Source organism: Camelus bactrianus, chromosome 26, assembly GCF_048773025.1.
Source record: "Camelus bactrianus isolate YW-2024 breed Bactrian camel chromosome 26, ASM4877302v1, whole genome shotgun sequence".
Classification (NCBI taxonomy): domain Eukaryota; kingdom Metazoa; phylum Chordata; class Mammalia; order Artiodactyla; family Camelidae; genus Camelus; species Camelus bactrianus.
In genome coordinates this window covers 23,937,644-23,957,606 of record NC_133564.1, presented here as the reverse complement: position 1 = coordinate 23,957,606, position 19,963 = coordinate 23,937,644, and the positions used below count along the sequence as shown (strand labels likewise).

At 34.4% G+C, this 19,963-nt stretch overlaps 1 protein-coding gene across 2 annotated transcripts in view; it reads right to left on the bottom strand.

The window, feature by feature from the left end:
* Positions 1 to 19,963, bottom strand: part of TNKS (tankyrase) — a 159,559-nt gene that overhangs the window by 101,322 nt on the left and 38,274 nt on the right. For both annotated transcript variants that reach the window (XR_012502495.1, XM_074353645.1), the window contains exon 3: positions 6,507 to 6,602. Coding sequence is in view for 1 of the 2 variants with exons in the window: in XM_074353645.1 (XP_074209746.1) it covers positions 6,507 to 6,602 (96 nt within the window). In the remaining variant the exon portion in view is untranslated. The remainder of the gene's footprint in view (positions 1 to 6,506; positions 6,603 to 19,963) is intronic.

Below are 19,963 nucleotides of genomic sequence, written 5' to 3'. Positions count from 1 at the left end.
GCTGGCTTTAATTACACAAAAGGCTGATGGGAAGAGCAAGAAATACAAGAATTCTAGACTACCTAAGCAGAAAGTTTCCATTCTCTCCCACTCCATACATACATATGTAACAATTGCCTATAACTCATGTAAGCCTTACTCACTAACATTATTTGCGCTGCCTCTTATCTATGATTAGTTCAAACATTTGATTATTATATCTTTCCTTATAGATTCTAAGTACTATTTTCTTAATGTTTTAAATGAATATTTCAAGCCTACTGCCTAGAAAGCAAAGACTTAAGAACGGCATTTATGAAGTTGGATAAATCAATTTATTACCCAAGTAATTCATTTTATTATAATAATATAATGATGAATCTTGCAGGTAGTATTAATCAGGTAAATTTTCTTTTTTTGAAAATAACAATCTTTAAACTAAGAAGGTAGAGAAACATTATATTAACAGATTGAATTTAAGCTCTGAATTTATCGGTCAGTTCAGTTTTCCAATTGTGTTTTATACCACATCCTTCTAAATGAATGAGCAGGTAAAAAAAAAATCCGATTTTTGCATATATAAGAATATTGATTCTGGAGCCAAACTGCTTAACCTCAAATCTCACAAATTTCCCTTAAGGACTGTGAACTTGCAAAAGTAACTTAACTTTACTGTAAAAATAGGCACAATGATAATATCTATATCCTCGTTGCTGTGAGGATTCAATGCTCTTAGAACAGTGCTTGGCTCATAGAAGCACTCAGGAGTTATTAGCTGCTATTATTATTATCACTGTATTTTACATAAAGCTAACTTCTAAAAAAAAGTTTGGTTTGCTGCAAGTAATCTAAAAGACAATTCATTAAAAACTACTAAACAAATTAAGTAAGTATTAAAAAGAAGAAATTAACTAGTTTCAAGTTAACCTTTGACCTGTTTATTCAAGGTGCATAATCCTTTAAAATTTAAATCACTGTGACCTGTCAGATATGGTGTTTTTAAGAAGGTACTACTATTATAGTCTTCTCCTAAATTATTTTCGTATTTTTAAAAATGATGGGAAAAAAGTGTTTCAATCACTTTTAGTAAGAAAATCTTAAATTTTCCTGCTCATGTCCAAAATTATAGACAGATCAAACCATTAGTAAAATTTTCTTAACAATTAAAGGATTAACATTTTCAACACATCTTTAAAATAATTATTCACAGTTTTATTTCAATGACAAGTTTTAACTTTTCTGCTCTAATACTAAAGGAAATTTTTTTAAAAATCAGGGATTCATGGTAACAATTTTCACCTAATAAAACTGAAATGGATAAACACCTAGTTGTTCTTTAAAAGTAAGGGATTTCCTTTTATGGTTTGTTTTCTTGGAGGCATATTGTACTATTAGACTTCCTAGTAACTGATACAAATAATATCTTAAAGTTCAAATTAAGGGCATAAGAAATTTTTCTTCAATAATGTAGGCTGTTGGTAAAAATGTACTATCCATGAAATGCAATATGCTACATGGTAGTAGAGCTAATGTGTAGAACAGCCCATAAACAGAACAATGACCAAAACAACAGAGTAAAAATGAAGCCCTGGTTTGACATCTGGAAGTCTGATGTGACAGATGCAGAAGTTTGATCTTTCCAGAACTGAAATATTCTCAATCAGAGGAGTCATCGAAGAAATCTGTTGATAAAAGGCTTGATACGTACCTTTATCCATCATACCAATGGAAAAAAAAAACTTTAATGTACTATGTTTTAAGAGGTATACATGATTAAAAGCAATTAGAAACAATTTTTAAGAAGTAGAAAATTTAATAAGACTATTACAATACGACACGACAGTGAAATAATTAGCAGTTAATGAGTATCTGTAGGAGCTGGAAAACATGCTGCCCTCAGTCAGCAGTAATCATACCCTAAATGTAGTTGTTTATTCAGTCACTTCGTGTACTCATCCAAGTCCTGGGCACAATGAAGTAAGCAAGACAGATAAAAGCTCAAATTTTTGTGAAGTTTTCATTCTATTGGGGCAAACAAATAACAACAAAATAATGCAATTTCAGATAACCAAAGGAAAATAAAGCAATAAATCCATTAGGAAAATAAAATAAGCTAAAGGGACTGAGAACAAGAAGACTTCTCTGAGGAATAAACATTTGAGTGGAGATTTGACTGTTGTGCAGTGCAGGGGCAGTGTTCCAGTTTTAGTAAAGATGTGATGGTCCAGACACAGAAAGTGACTTCATCTGTTTGAGGAACAGTAAGCATACAGTTGTAGCAGAAGCAAAAGAGCTCAAGGGAATCCAGTAGAAGACAAGATCAGAGATGTGCAAAGCAAGGGACAGATCATGATAGGTTATCGTTAGAGTTTGGGTTTTATTCAGGGTAATGAGAGTATATTAATGAATTTTCTAACCATAGCACTGATTCATCCTTTAGAAAGACCACTCCAGCTACAGTGAGAAGTGAGTGATGTGAAGCAGAGGCAAAGAGACCCATTATGAAGCTACTGCTGCCATGAAAGAGACGATGACAGGCGTGCACTAGGGCTAGAGCAGTGAAGCATAAGAAGTGGTTGGACGGGGGATTTGAAAGGATGGAAGGCCTGAATTACTGACACGCTGGTTTCAAAATATGAGAAAAAGAAAGGAATTCAAAATTTTGGCTTGAGCAAAACCTAGCAGTTGATTTGGAGGCAGCGTCCAAATCACTTAAGTCTTTACTGATCACGCTGAAGGTTTTCGTTTTATCTGAAAAGCAGTAGGAAGCAGTGGAATAGAACAACAGCGAAAAAGAGATAGGATTCCAGACATATTTTGCTGATTTAAACACACCAGGCTCAGCAAGCATATACCAGACCCCTCAACACTGCCTCCAGCCTGAGCCACAGCTGATTCCTTCCAGAAAGACTAGGAGCCAGCCCATCAATCACAGATTAGGATTTCCTCAGAAGTGCAATGAATCCAAATTAAAGTTTATTCTTGAGACATCTTGGTGCAAATATATCCTTCTTCCTTATTCCCTTACTCCAAATTCCATTAAGAAACTGCTGGAATTAAATTGGCAACTCTGACTATCTAAATTCAACCACTTTACATCCCTGTCATCTTCAGTTCCGCCAACGATACACACTCCTTTGGCCATCTATCTTTTCCCAAACTCTCAACCTCAATCTGCTGTCACCTCTTCTTCTGACCCAGCTTCCCACTGTGCCCCCAGAGTCCCCTTCACATGATTAAAATACTCCTATGTCCTTATCCTAGTCAATGGACACTCCCTTTTGTCAACCACCTTTAACTCACATGTGCTCTTGCAAAATAATACCACATGCAGTGCAGCCCTTTAAAAGGCAGCTCCTCATTCTCCAAATCCTCACATACTTCAGTCAGGAACAGAGAGATACTACATGTTTGTGGATGCTAAAACTGAATATAAAGAAGCACAATTCCAGTGAAATTGAGAAAATAACTCTAAATTCACAAGGAAGAATAAAGGATGAAAACAATCTACCTAAATGGTAAACACTAGAGGATTAGTCCAAAAAACTAAAATATATCCATAGAGGGTACCAAGAAATCTTTATAAATTCATGCTGCAGAAGAATACTGAATGCCTTCTGGGAGTATTCATATAAGTAAATAAAAAATATTATTAAGCAATGTGTAATGTATAAAACATATTTGATTAAAGAGGAAGAAGAGAAATGGGGGGGAAGAATGTGTGCTAAGAAAAACAGGTTCTAAATAAAATATACCAAAATGTTCTAAGTGGTAGAATAATTAATAACTTTTTGCTTTTTGTACTTTTCTTATTTTCCTTAATGTCTATAATAAACGTATTTTTATAACTAGAAAGAAAGGGCCAAAGTAAATAATTTTTTAAATCTATAATCATAACACACCAAAACTACTCTTCAATGAAATTTACACAGGCTTGTTTTTTAGACTTTTCATATCCTTGTTTCCTAAAAAAAAAACAAAAAACACACAAAACCACCTCCAAGTCCTTCGGCTGACTGTCCAGAACTTCAGAGTCATTAACCAAAAACAAAAAACCTCAAGATCTCTTCTAAGCATATCGTTCACTTAACACAAGAATTCAGCAAGGAGTTTAACAAATCTTTCCAACTAATTATTCTCTTTAAAATACTTAAGTACACTATCCAAAGTAAATGGCTACATGGTAGAGTCCCTTAATTATAAAACTAAGGTGTTACTGTTTTATATAGTGCTGTAAAAAATCTATGCATTCTTTATGCAGAAGAGATTACTAGTCATTTGTTTACTTTTAAATATTCAGTAAAGGAGATTTTCACATTAATTTCTTTTAAGGAATATATATTTATCTGTATACAGTTTTGGCTAATACACAAAAGTAGTAACATTAAAAATACTGGAAAGTCATCTTTAGCAACTAAATTCCCAAAAAGGAAAAAAATTAAGAACAGGAACTTTACCCTTAAGGTAAGTAATGCTACTACAATGACGTTTCACATAAAAATAAAGAATGACACAACATCCAGGAATAATCTCTAATAACTCTAAGGCATTCCTTTCAAAAGATTCTCTTTTTATCAAGGCTTAATCTGTTAAATTTTGCTTTGGAAATAATACTTCTATCATAATTCCATCAAAATGAACACTGACAAGAGAACCTGCATGGACAGAAAAACATTTTGGGATATATTTCACTGCATTATGTAACATGAATGTGTAAATCTCACTAGCTTATATTTTCCACTAGAATTTTTTCTTTTAAATCACACCTGAAAAGTTGTATGTCATTTCCAAGAAAGCATATTCTTGAAAAAAACAATTAATGAACCCAGTATTATGGCTGAGAAGAATTTACTATCTTCCCATCTAAGCAAAGGACAGCACTAGACGCTTTTCAAGTCACATTTAATAGACACGGTATTTGTCCTCCAGGAATCTTAGGTCTCCATGAGTTATTGTGCCAAATTTCTTTCCCAAACAACAGCCAATGTAATCTTCCCTGAAATTCATTTCAAATTAAACGATAGCTTCTCGTTGTTAGTAACTTATATTCAAATTTGCCTTTTAAAAAAGTGAGAGTGGATCTAAAAGCAATGCTGTATTAGATAAGCAAATGAACAAGGCAGGCGCCGAGGGCTGAAGGAGGAGGAAAGGTCGGAGGGAGGCCATGGCAGAGGCAGTCTGGGTCAGCACTTACAACATCCCTCTACGACCAGGAAGGAGGTTTCTCCCTGGTCAGAGGCCACGCAAGGCTGCTACTGCGGCCCAGGGCTTTGTTAAAAGAGGAGAGTGAAAGGCTGCAGAATCTAAGCAGCAGACCTGAGGCTACAGATTTAAATTTCACTATTTAAAACTTTATAATTATATTTAAATTTCTTTTTATCTACATTGGTTCCAAATAGCTTTATTCCTCTAGTGCATGTTATCTTGATTCAGCACCTGAATTCACCTAACCTTTTATTAATTTAGATAAATCAGATTACTCTGACTTCGCAGAGATTATATTAATTTTAACACTGTGGGAAGTTGTCTTTCTATGCAGAGTAACCAAGCAAAATTCCACATATTTTCAAAGCTTTCTGTATATAAATGTTTTCCATTCACCTCAGAATCTTGGTTAAAAATGGACTCTAAACTTTAAAGTGAACAAAAGATTTATCTTCTTCAAACCTGGACAAATTTAAAAGGAAGCTAAAGTCATTTACTTTCATACAACCTAAAACAACACCATTAGCACTGCAGTGACAGAGCTCCAAATTACAAAGGTCAGTTAAGTAAAAGAAGGCAAAGGCAGCAGAACTCAGATGCTAAGAATAAAAACAAAAATAGATCCAATGCAGCATTTTGCCAACGAAGATCAATGAAAACAGCTGCTCAAGATAACATCACTTATGGCATTACTTCCTATATTGTTACTGAGAGACCCTTTCGATTCCAGCATTCCCTCTTTGCTGGGTCTTAACACTTGCCTTAATAAAACCAATACTTAAGCCAAAATTTTCCATTATCTGAAGTAAAAAGGTAATCCATCGCCTCAGCTAAAAAGTACTTAGCTACCATGGTGAAAGTGAGAAGATAATGATAAAAATATAAACAGAGGGGCAAGGGAGGAACGGCATCAATATTTTAACTACTGATCTAAGCAATAAGGCAGCAGGTTGTCTTTCCGATCAAAACTACTTTTATAAAGTAATACAAATGCCCTTGCTTGCTCAATAGTAAAGGTCTTCAAAAGAATCAACCGGGAGGATAAGGTATAGGGAATCACGATCTAAACCATAAAAAAAGTCTACAATATGAATGAATAATTATCATGTAATGCTGTAATTCTAAGTAGAATAAACAATCCTATTGCCCATACTTATGACAGTACAGCAATTAATGAAACAATTAATGTAACAAATTAATAATAGAGATAATGGCATGTATATCTGCTGAGATTTTATCAGCAGAAAAAAATAAAATTCAGTGCATAGATTGTAAAAAAGCAAGCTAGGAGATCAAATTATCTGGTAGCTCTGTTTTCTTACCTGTAAGGACAGCTTTTGCTGAAGGATCTGCCAGGTCCAGGGCTGATTTCCCATCAGTGTTCCGAATGTTTGGATCGGCTCCGTGCTGCAGCAGCACTGTGCAGGGAAAGCAGAAACAGTATCTCACCTCAGGGACACAAAGATTATTTACTGGTAAGTATCGCCTTGGCATGGTGTACACATAAACATACATTGCACAATTTTTTCTCTTTCAAGGAAAAAAAAAGATGAAAGAAAAAGAAAGAAAGGGAAAAAAAAAACACTGCAGCAAAGGATCCTCTCTAGAGTAAAGCAAAGTTGGCAACTTGTGATACAGTATCATCACATGACTTAACATCATAAACACAAAACTAGAAAAATCTTGCAAGAGATAGTTTAGGTTTGCCTCCTTGAGGCAGCAGGCTGGAAAGCTGTGTGCTCGCTGCCTCACACTGTGAAACACACTAACTGTGAGCCTGCCCTGTCTTCACTACCACTGTGGCTGCTTGTTGCTGCCGCTGCTTCACTGCTGAATTTCCCACTGCTTCCTCACCTCAGAATAGTTGTCATATTGTGCAAGCCTTTTAGTGCTCACTGCTTACATATATGGAAACTCACCAGAACATACTGGCTTGTTTCCAAGAAGTTTACCCGACATAGTAATGCTTGCAACTCTGGTCCCCTGCAGCCAAGCTGCAGAAGAGAACTGCCTTCCACAATAATTCTTCCCATCAAAGATGTTTAGAATCAGAATCAATCACTATAATATATGCTGAGGAAGGAACGCTATACATGCTATATCGGGTAAAAAGGAGCTACAGAGAATTCTGAGACGTGGGGCTCCCAAAAGAGAGAATCACTGTTGAAGTAAAATCCAGATATAATTTATTAATCCAAAACATTTCTCAACTACATTTGATGTGTGTATGTATAGGGACAGAGGGTGAGGAGAGGGCAGGTGTTGCTGTAACACTACCCAACCAATGGTTAAACTAATAAATATATTAAAAATTAGCCCAATAAGCAAGGTTCAATTACAAGTTACTCTAACAGCTCAAATCTAACACAGGATTCTGTGTACTCCTGGAGAGAACAGAAGTTGTTACCATTTACCACTATTCTACAGCATAAATTTGAAACAAAGCAGAAATATTAAATTCCAATAAATGGTTAATGCTATATGACTGTTGATGAGTCCCAAATTTTCATTCATTTACAGTTCCATGCGAAAATACATACATTCTTTTTAGAATATTTGGAAGGCAATTCTCATGTATTTTACTAAGTAATAAATCCTGCTGTTTATAAAGTTCTTCCTCTTCCTTTAATGCATAAACTATCAAGTCAATGGCTTTATTGTAAGATACAAAGGAACAGCCTTATCTAGAATTGGGACAGCTGCATCAGCATCTCCTGCAGTAAATCTTGGGTACTTTCAGACTTCGGATAATAAAAACTAGTCATGGCCTGAGAAGATGCAGTGAGATCTTACTAACATTTTCTGTATTATTTCATTCTTGACTGTTAACCATGAACTAATTCTTTTCCAGGTGTTTATAAAATGACTCTAGAGTAAGCAGAATAAAATAGCAAGTATCACAATATCAAACTATAGTTATTCTTTCATCATAATGAATAAGCTTTCATGCAAATATATATATATATTTATTCCAAGAAGAAATCCCAACATGAAAATTTGGCTTGTAAAGGGTCTTTATCATGAAGCAGGCTCATGTATCAAATGTAAAGATGACAGCTATCACTATGGTTTTATTTAGATGCCAAGTGATCACACGTGAAAGGTAGGAAAACAAAGAAATAACAGCTACCATGAAAAGCCGAGTTTTTTACTGCATACTATGTGAACTTCAGAACCTGCTTTAAACAAGAAATAAAGCAGTATGTTAATTTAACAAGCCTTGACAATAATAATAATGGGAGTTCTTTGCAGCTGAATGACTGGCAGAGGCAAAACACTGAAAGCCTTGTTATTCCTCCAAAAGTCACTAAAATCTCAACCTTTTTTGTTGTAACAGGTATTTTACCTACTATGTCTTGGCTATTTTGCAATAGAAATCTGCCATTTCAGTTTTGTTTTGTTATAGGTGACTTTTAACAGTAATCATTTACTAGAAATATCTGTTTTCTAAACATTTTTGAGTCATATGTTTCTCTTTCATTGGACATGAACACAAAGAAACATCATTGCAGAGTAACGTAGCAACAAGGAAGAAGCTGAATCTTCCAAATCAGATTCTGATAACAAACCCACACCTGAAAATATCCAACCATTTTAATTCACCAGATATGGGTGAAAAAAGCAAAAAACAAAACTCAGTAGAGTTAAGAGTTTTAGAAGCAATAAAGGTATCTATGTGACCAGAAGGGATCTAAACTTACCTAACTTTTTATAAAAGGGCAGCACTGGGAAGATTAAATGAGAACAAAAACTGGCATCAAGAATACTAAGCACAGAGCCTGATAATACATATCAGGTAATAATAACATTTAAAGCATCATTAAAAATGTAGACTCTGCTGTGACAATGAATGTATGTATGTTCATGTATAACTGAAAAATTGTGCTCTACACTGGAATTTGACACAACATTGTAAAATGACTATAACCCAGTAAAAAAAAATGTTAAAAAAAAATCTAGACCCTGTTTATACTCTCAACTCTACCACTACTAATTCAATGCTCATCCCAGAGCCAAACATTCAGATCTTAATTTTTCCTGTTAAAGGTTCAGAGAGTAAATATATTAGGCTTTGTAGATCACATGGTCTCTGTCTCAACTACTCATCCCTGCCTCAACGCCATTATTGCAGAGGAAAAGCAGCCACAGACAATACTTAAAAGCATGTGTGTAGCTCTGTTTCAATAAAATTTTATTTACTGAAATTTGAATTTTATGTAATTTTCATGTATCAGAAAATATTATTCTTATGAATTAAAAAATAATTTTTTAATGTAAAAACAATTCTCAGCCTATAGGATATACAAAGAACAAGGGGTGAGCTGGCCTTGGATCACTGTTTGCCAACCTCGACCTTGGGCAGTGATATACAAAGTGTGGTCTATGGACTGTTCTAGTCAGAGAACTCTTTGTAATCCATCAACATTGAGATAAGCACAGAAATTAGGAGGAAGCATTTAGAACTGGGCATGTCATTTTAAACTACTTCCTCCAGTACCTCATCATCTTCATTACAGTTTACAAAATTGTTGGTCTCCCATGAACTGAGGAAGAAAAAACTCGTCCTTGACCACAGCCAGTTTGAGAAGCACTGAGCTAGGGCATACGTAAAATTCTCTGGACCTCAGTTCCCGAGTCTCTAAAGTGAAGGAGCTGGAATACGTAGATGATTTCTAGATATTGAAGGTAGGCCACAAGTCCCTGATAATGCTTTTAGAGTTATATAGCCTAACCTGAAGCATCCCTAAAATCTTTAATAAAAAAAAAAAAGTTTATTTATCCTAACACTTTATCTAACAAAAACAAAACAAAAGTTGAGACCACGATCAATGAAAGTTGTAGGATACATACTAAAAAGTCCCAAACTACTCCCCAAGCAATTCCTCAAGGTGATTTCTGTTTCATACTATTCTCTCTGGAGATTTGGGGGACTACTTTCTAATACTAGAAGAACAGCACATGCACGAGGCAAAGATATTAACAATGGCTTTCAAGAATGTCACTTGTACTTTAAGTGGTGACATGCAGGGCTCAATACTGGATGCTTCAAAATTTGCTTTCAGGGTTCTGTGCTACCAAAAGGAATAATAAAATGTGACTACTGATACATAGTACAATTCATCTTGTAACATCAATATACATTGACAGCACACTAATTAGAACAGATTCTTCTTCAAAAGTAGCACAAATGTCTGAAGCAAAGTTCCTAAAATATACAATCAATATACAAAATAAAGTTTGAAAGAAAAACAAGGAAACTAAAATCTGAGTAACATTCAGTATGTAAATTAAGACTTCTGTGGCCATTCAAAAGCTTTTTGTGCTACCTTTAACCAATTAGGGCATCATCAAATCCCAAATCCCAAATGACTTGGCTATATGTCTCAAATCCATTTATCTCCTTTTGAAGTCAGAAGGATGGGGGAAACAGAGCAGCTAGCATAACAACAGATAGTTGAAACTAAGGTCAAATCACAGTATTCAAAATGATATTCTTAAAAGAGCCATGGCAAGAAGGACATTTGATTTTCCTATTTCTGGTGCAGGCATTCAGCTACAGCAAGCCAGGTCTGGAAAACATGCCTGTAGCCTGTGACCAATTCAGTAGAGACTAAAATTGATTCATTTAATTCCACAAAACTATTAAATTTAAACATTCACATCATTTTATTTCTTTCAAATATTTCCATTTTGGATGGTTCCGGAATGGCAGTAACGGCCCGGGAATCTGGCAAACATATATACCCATCTTCAGGGGAAGGTACCTTCATCAAAGGCCAAAAAATTATTCCTATAAATAAATGTATAGTAAAATGTCCAGCACATATCCAAGATAACCAGGCACACAGGTAATCTGAAACGCAGAAGCAACAACTAGCATCAATAGACAACACAAAACCAGATTCATAAAAACTTCAGATGCCAGAATTACCAGGGATTATAAAGAGAACTATGCATTTTGTGTTTCATAAAACAAAAGACAAGCTAAAAGATCTATGTTAGAGGAAAGAGTGATAAGGCAAATCTGTAAAAGAACCAAAAGAGAAGCTCTAGAAATAAATATACAATAACAAATTATAAATGATGGCTCCAGTACCCAGCCATGATGGAGTAATCAGTAACTATCCCTCCCTCCCTGGCACAAGTAATTGTAAAATTGGACAAAATATTTGAAGCAACTAACTGAAGGCAGTGATCAATAGTAGAGCTACACTATGATCCTTGAAAGGAAACTCAAAAGATGGGTACCATAATCACTCAGCTCTCTCTGCCTGAGACAATCTGCCGACAGCGTGCACACAACTGGAATCAGAACAGAACATGGTGGTCATACTGAACTGAGAAAACAGAGATCTGAATTCAAGGCAGATGAACTGGCTGGAATGTGCAGGGAGGGAAAGTGGAGAGGGTGCACCTGTGCAGAGAAGAGGCCTCAGATGTCTGCGTAGGGGTCTCCTGTCATAACAAGGCTGTGGGCTGGCCTGTACACATGTAACACAAGACCACCTGAGGCTTAACGGGCAGTAGCTGTTACAGGTTGAGAGCATAACACAGTCAGTAGAGGTGGACAGAAGTGCTGAGAGAAACTGGAATTCTGGCCTTAAGAGAGTAAAGAGATCCTAAAAACATCTTGTTAACATACTTGGTTCAGAGCTGAGAAAACAAAAGGCCATTCTAGTTATGAATAAGCACACACCTTACAGCAGAGGGTTGGAGTCCACAATGCCAAAACTATTCTTATAATAACAATTTTCTTGTTTTACTATATTAACATTTGCACTGATAGTACAAAAGCAACAGAGGGTACAAAACAACTGGCAACCAAACTATACTAGTGATCAATCCCTGAATTCTTCACTATCATGCATTTATAATATGGGATGGGGGTGGGGGTTGGTTTTATTTTAGAAAGTTCTTGAATTAAAATTATGAATTTTGTTAAGTCTTGATCTTTGGATCCACATCTTTTTAATATTCTCTGTGAAGAATTGGGAAGAATGCATTAAGGACTTCTGCATATCAATGTAATAATGGTTGTGTCAAGGAAAAGGACTTGTGTGATTATTGGAGTTGCAAGCTGAATTAGTGACTTTTTATTATGAAGCATCTTTTCAATTAAAAGCAAAACCAACAGAAGTACTACGGTTATTTAGACTTGGGTATCTGGCAGATACGTTTTTAAAAGTCAATGATAAAATTAAAGCTTTCAAGCAGTAATTAGAATTTTGTAAAATTTCTTATTTGCTTACATGAGCCTGAACTTGTAAATATTCACTTTTTTTTTTTTTTGCTGACATTCATGTAATTATGACAAATGCAATTTTTTGATACATTGAAAACTGTGTCAACATTTTGGAATACCTGCCTAACTCAGAGAATCAGTATTTTCAAAATGACCAACAGAAACTGTTAAAAAAATAATGCTGGGATACATCCTTTCAAAGTAGAAGACAGATCAATGGATTGTGATGTTACAGAGCACACAAAGGTCTCCGGTATGGTTTGTTTCCACACTGCAATTAACTATTAAGAAACTACAACTTGTCAAGTATGGATAGGATATCAAGAAGAATATCCAAAATTATTTGAAAAGGTTATCAAATACACTTCACTCTTTCAACTATGATTTGGATCTTTTTCAGCAGAACAGACTGTACCCAAAATCAGGTATGAGGATCCAGCTGACTTTGATTAAGCCAGATAGTAAAGATATTTGCTTTAATGCAAAACAACACCAATACTCTTAACTTTTATGTTTTGGAAAATAGTTACTGTTTATAGAAATTCGTTATTTGATAAGTAAACTAGTAACTTTTTAAAGTTTGTAGTTTTTATTTCTAATATGTCATATATGACCCACATAAACAGAAGCTCTTCAGAATGTTCCATGACTTTTAAGAATGAAAAGTGATCAAAATAATTTGAAAATTTCTGTCCTAGAATAAGCCCCAGTACAGACACACCCTAATAAATTCTGAAACAAAATCTCAACAAGATCTGCAAAAAAGACAGTCTGGAGACTGAGTTCCACTATGTTAAAGAAATCTGGGAAATACCTTGGGCTTTCTACATAAATGCACTAACAAAGCATAAGGCCAAACCTCCAAAAGTTCAAGGTGATTAGCAAGCAATTGAACTCTGCTAAAACAAGAATAAAATTTTTTCAGAGGAATATAAGTGAAAATAACATTGCAGTACCTGTACAATGTCTACTATTGAGTCAAAACTTACTAGACATATAAAGAAAAAGGAAAATGTAATCCACAGTCAAGAACAACCAAAAAAAAAAAAAAAAGCAGTCAAAAGAAATCACACCCAAATTGGTCCAGATGTTAGGCTTAGCAGACAAAAACTTTAAAACTATTGTAAGTCCAAAGAATTAAAAAAAATATATATGGCCTGAAGAAGTAAACAGAGATATTCTAAGAACCAAGTAGGAAATTCAAGACCTGAAAAGTTGAAGGAATTAAGCTACCTAATTTCAACATCTATTATAAACCTATAGTAAATACTGGAATAAGAATAGATATTTAGATCAATGTAACAGGAAATAGATATACATATGGCCAACTGATTTTCCTATAAAGAAAGCCAGATAATTCAGTGATGGAAAAAAAAAATCTTTTTGACAAATCATGCTGGAACAACTGGTTATCTACATAGAAAAGAAAAGGAAAAAACAAAACCATGAAACTTGACTCTTATCTCATACTATATAAACAAATTAATTCCAAATGAGTCATAAACTTAAACATAAATGTTAAAACAATAAAACTTGTGGAATAAAACATGGAAGAAAATCTTCATGACTTTGAGATAGGAGTTTTTTTTTAATGATAAAAAGGGCCTAAACTATAGAAGAAATTATTGATAAACTGTACTTTATCAAAATTAATACTTTCTGCTCTTCAAAAGACACCATTAAGAACATAAAGAGGCAAACGATAAACCAGAACAAAATATTTGCAACAAATATGTGTGATAAAAAACCCAGATCCAGATTATATACTGAACGCCTACAAATCAGTATTAAAAAGACAACCCAATTTGAAAAATGGGCAAAAACCAGGATACTACACAAAAGATATACAAAGTACCAATATATGAAAAGATGCTCAATATCATTGGTCAAAAGAAAAATGCAAATTTAAAAGATGGGCAATGCCAAGTATTAACAAGGATGTACTAAACAGGAATTCTCATACATTGCGGGTGGGCATATAAAATGGTACATAATCACTTTGGAAATCAGTCTGGCAATTACTTATAAAGATAGATATACATTACTGTATGTTCTAACATCCTACTTTTAAATATTTATCCAAGAGGAAAACATATGTCCATACAAAAGACTTGCATATAAATATTCGTATGTTTGTTTATAACAGTAAAAGAATGGGAACAATCTCAATATCCATCAACAGGTGATAGGATAAGCAAATACTACTCAGAGATAAAAAGAAATGAACTATTAACTCATACTAGAGGGATGAAATCTCTAAAACATTATGCTGAGCAAAAGAATCCATACAGCAAAGAACATATTTCTAGAACAGAAAACTAATCTATAGTGACAGAAAACAAATCAACTGTTCCCTGGAGATGATGAAGGAGAAGAGAAAACTGACTGCAAATGGACACCAGAGAATTTTTCAGAGTTATAAAAATGTTCTATTAAATTGTGGTAGTGGTTACATGGGTGCATACATTTGTCAAAACCAGTCAATATGTATACTTAAAATGGATACATTTTGTTTCATTATCTCAAACTAATTTTATAATTCAGCAAAGTTGATTTTTAAAAGCTCAATAGAAGGGTTTAACTGCAGATTAGAAACACCTGAAGAGAATTACTGACCTGGAAAAGTCAATAGATATTTCCAAGAATGCTACAAGGAGAAGTAATCATGGACAAAGGATGAAGTGAGAAGGTCTAACATGTTGTAATTAATCTTAAAAGAAAAAGAAACATACATATTTGAAGAGACAATGCCGAAGATTTTCCCAGAACTAATAAAAGACACCAATTTACAAGTTCAAGAAGTCCAAACAGAATAAACTCAATGATACAGAAAAAAATATTACACATATAAATTAGGAACTACTATTAAAAATAGCTGATAATTCAAGGGAAAGCAATAAGTTAATAGGGTAATGGTATACAAAATATATCGGCAGTAAATAATTTGTGAACCTATCCTAACTATATGTTATACTACATGGCATATGTGCTAAGCAATGATTTAATTATGTTTCCATGTATATTTGTAAAAAATGATATTTCTGCAAGTGTAAAATTACCATATTCCTATTCTTGGGATAAATTTAATTTAGGAAACAACAATCAGATCTTAAAAGTTATTTTAAAATAAATGTTAATAGCTTTAGATACAGTCTAAGTTTTTCTACTCTGCTACTCTGGAACCAAAATATACAAAGTCAGATTAGCCAAATCAAAGAAAACTCTGATATAAATGTAACATTTATTTTGATTTGCAAAATTTTGCATTTTAAAAATATTTTGTTTCCTCTTTATGTTTCTGTTTAGAATTCTCTCCAATTATTATGATCCACCTTTTTCACAGCAGACTTTCTACCTCCAAATAAACTAAACACATAAATTCTTCAAATTCTAACATTCATAGGGGATAAATACTGGTTCTACATACCAAATTAAATGTGGGATTCAGAAAGAGTGATCAATTCTATTCCCTTTCAACATACTCATGATCATCAGCAAGTTTCTCTCAACATAAGCAAGACTCACATTGATTTTTTTTGATCCTCAGTGGTATCTTTTCACTGAATAAGTAGTGACATTCACTGAGTGACGTGGCTTCTTCATCTTAATTAATACCCTTTGCAGAAATCTCTGAGAACCTCAAAATACAATGGCTGGCCTAATGTGACCCTACTTATAAAGCTCTTCTAAAACAGAGATATAAAAACAGGGATTCTGTATGAAAACGAATATATGTATGTATATGCATGACTGGGACACTGTGCTGTACACCAGAAATTGATACATCATAACTAACTGTACTTCAATTAAAAAAAATAAAAAATAGTAAAAAAAAAAAACAGGGATTCTAGCATAATGAACAGAGAACTAAGCAAGCTAGAGAAAAGTTTTGAAGTAATGGTTGTATGGTCTTAGCTTGGTCTCATTAACCATAAATTAAGATAAGTAGTGATTTTCCAGTCTCCTAGAGCTATGCCATCCAATATAGTAGCCACAAGCCTACTGAGTCCTTGAAATGCAGCTAGGCTGATGACCTGAATTATTAATTACATTATGGGTTGAAATAAAGCTATTTTGGATTTGCTGATTTAAGTAAAATGTATTATTAAATTAATATTACCTGTTTCTTTTAAATGTGGCTATTAGAAAAATTTAAATTACATTCATGTCCAGCATTACATTCCTACTTAATAGCGCTACTGTAGAGCAGACTGAACCTTGGAACTATTGACATTTGGAATCTGATAATTATTTGTTGCAGGTGTTGGGTAACGGCTGCACCAGTGCCCTGGAGACTCAGCAAGTATCCTTCACACGCTAAGCAAGGACTTGAATCACAGTTTTTCTGTGTTTTGGTGCAATGCCTTGTGTCTCTGGAAATAAAAGACTTGCAAGGAGCTCCTCTGAAGCCATCCTCCACTCACCTCTCTACTTCCCCTGGAGGCAGTCCTCAGACAGTGTCTCATCACTTCCCACTTCTGATGAGGCAGGGCAAGGGGCTTCCTTCCTCTCTCCTGTTACTGGCTCTTTAGCAACAGGGTACCCCACAACTGCAGTCATTTGGCCCTTTTTCTCTCAGTGTCATTCTTTTCATGTGGGACGAGGACCACAGGGAGCTGGCACCCTTGGTTTACCCTTCTTTTCACTATCTGTATAATAAACTACCTAAATCTAAAAGTGGTTTCTGGCAATTTTTCTACTCAAATTAGTCAGACCCTGGCTTTGGCCTTGGCTTGTCTTGCAGTGTGTACTTAACAGTGGGGAGTAGCCATGGGCACTATAAGATGTTTTACAGCACCCCTGACCTCTAACCCACCGGATGTCAATAGCACCCCCCTCCCGCACTGGGACAATCAAAAATGTCTCTAGATATTGCTAACTATCTCCTCAACGGGCAAAACTGCTCCTGGCAAAACCATTGCTCTTTAGGGTCGATGCCCCACACCCACACCCTCATACACACACTGTGCTAAGTGGAACATGCGACGGTCTGGGCTTCTCCCTTCAACACTTTTACATACTGAGTTACTGCCTTAGATTTCATTTGCAGAAAGGTTTCTGTGGTTTGAAAATGTAATAGGAAAAAAGTAAATAGTAAATCATTAAAATAGTAACTTGTAAATAAGTATTTTAAAAATAATAGTAAATGATAAATAATAAAAATAATTTCTAAGGATCCTTCTAAATTTAAGATGCTATAACCTGTAAGTATATCTTTGAGTACTGACTTTATTACTTAGAGGAATTTTTTTCAAATATGAGAGAGAAAAAACTACTTTAATTGTCTTAAACAACATGAAAATTTATTAAAGAACAGAGGTATGTCATCAAAAGCAAAGGCAGAAATATGTCCCAAATTTACCCTGATGTTGTCTACCCATTTCCCAGCTCCATCATCACTGTCCATAAATATAGACAATACATATTATTTACCTGAATCCTAATTCCAAACTCTCATTAAAGAGAAAGTGCTTCAGCTTGCCCCAATATCTGGTTCTGGACCTCAAAAGTCTGGCCAGAGACAGAGGAAGAGGCAATAAAAACAATGGTGATGGGGAAAGGGGCGTTAGCTCTAGAAGACCTGGGCAGTTATCTCAATGGGCATCTACAGCAATAGCAGATCTTAAATTTCAAATATTCTGTAGATATAGCAGTACATGGCAAATGAGTAAATTTACAAAAATATGTCTCTATTTTACACATTTCTACAGCGTTTTAATGTTTATTACAAACATGTATTATTTTTATAATGAGAAAGAAATGAGAGATATTTCTCCTCAGACAAAAATGATCTTTATGCATGCTGTTTATGTTTGCCAAAACAATACTTCTCTGAAAGCCACTGTTTAAAGTAATTAATTTGTCACCTATGGAGAAGTAAAAATTGGGTAGTTCTTATCAAGTGAATAATATTGAATATGGTGGTAGTATTAAATAAACAAGACCAATATAAATACATTAATTTAGAATCTGTGATAATGCTGAGATTGCAGAAATAAGTCTTAAGTAAAATAGTCAAGAAATAATTTTCTATTGTGTAAAAGTCCAGATTTATAACCACACCTTTTTTAGTCTTCGCCTTTCACACAAAAGTGACCAAAAATTCAGAAATTTGTCAACAACAGGGACTAGCATCCTTGTGATATGTTACTTACTTTCACCTCAATGAACTATCTGCCTTTATGTGCCTCATTAGATAGATACCCATTTATAACTTTTATCCATACACCTCAGTGGGACAAAATAAGAATACATATATTTTTAAGTTCAAAAAATAAAATTCTCTACTAAGTCTGCATCTCTTGCTAACAGCAAAACACCATCGTTAAGAGTGGGTCCTCGGGAACCAGACTGTATGGGTTAGAACCCCTGTTCTGGGGCCCTAGGAAGCGACGTCACCTCTTTGCACTTCCATTTTCTGGTCTGTAAACCAGGAGATAATAACAGTACCTACTCAGGGTTATTAAGAGGACAAAACAAATAAATATTTGAGGAGCTCTTAGAACGGTGACCAGCATATAGTGCACATGTGCATGTAAGAAGTTTTTTAAAAGACATTAGAAACTACTTAATTACTTACTCAAAAACTTAACCCAAGTAAATAAAATAAAGTTACTGAATTTATATAAGAGTCTTATTTATGATCAAACTTTGGCATGAAATGTTACAATAATAAAAGAATCCTCCAAATAAATTTTGCTCTATTATCAAGTTTTCCCATAAATATAAAAAAATCAAGAATTTTTTAAAAGGCCCTTTACATCCGGAGTAACCCAGGTATGGATTATTCTGTACGTGTATATAGCATATTTTTATGTCCAATTCAACTATATATATCCTTTTTGCAATAAAGAGTTAAGGCAGGCCACAATACACTTATGAAATCAGCATTGTCTGCTTACACAAACCACGGTTTATTGTAAAATAAAGCAGGCAGTGGAATAAATATAAGACTGATTACAGCAAAGCATATCTCTTTCTACCGGGAAACCCTAGAGAATTAAGTCTAAAAGGAAGTTCTGTCCAGGAGTGAGACCAATCTGGGTTTTAGACAATTGCTCTCTGCTTAGCAATTGCCAGCCTTAGGTAGGTGACTGCACCTCTGTCAGTCTCAATTTCCTCTTTCATAAAACACTATCTTCCTCCAAGGATTGCTGTTATAATTGAGACAATATATACAAACCTAGCTTGGTTCTTGGCACATAACAGGGACTCAATAAACCTGTCCCTTCAATCAGGATCTTTTCATCTGCCTTTCAAAAAATAGAATCATGTGCACAGAGAGCTAAAAAATATCGTTTGGATTACTTGAAGGAAAACTGGTAACCTCCCTAGGGACATTTAACTTGTTTGTGCCCAGTCAATTATTGTTGTATGCTTCTTTTTACTTAGGGGAAGATTACCTTTTCTAATAGTTGACTAGACCCAGCTAAATTAAACACTAATAAGGAATAAAGCATATATTACAGTCCAACCACATAGGTTTACAACAAGATGACAGAATTTTTATAGTTCTAGGGACAGCAACCTCATGCA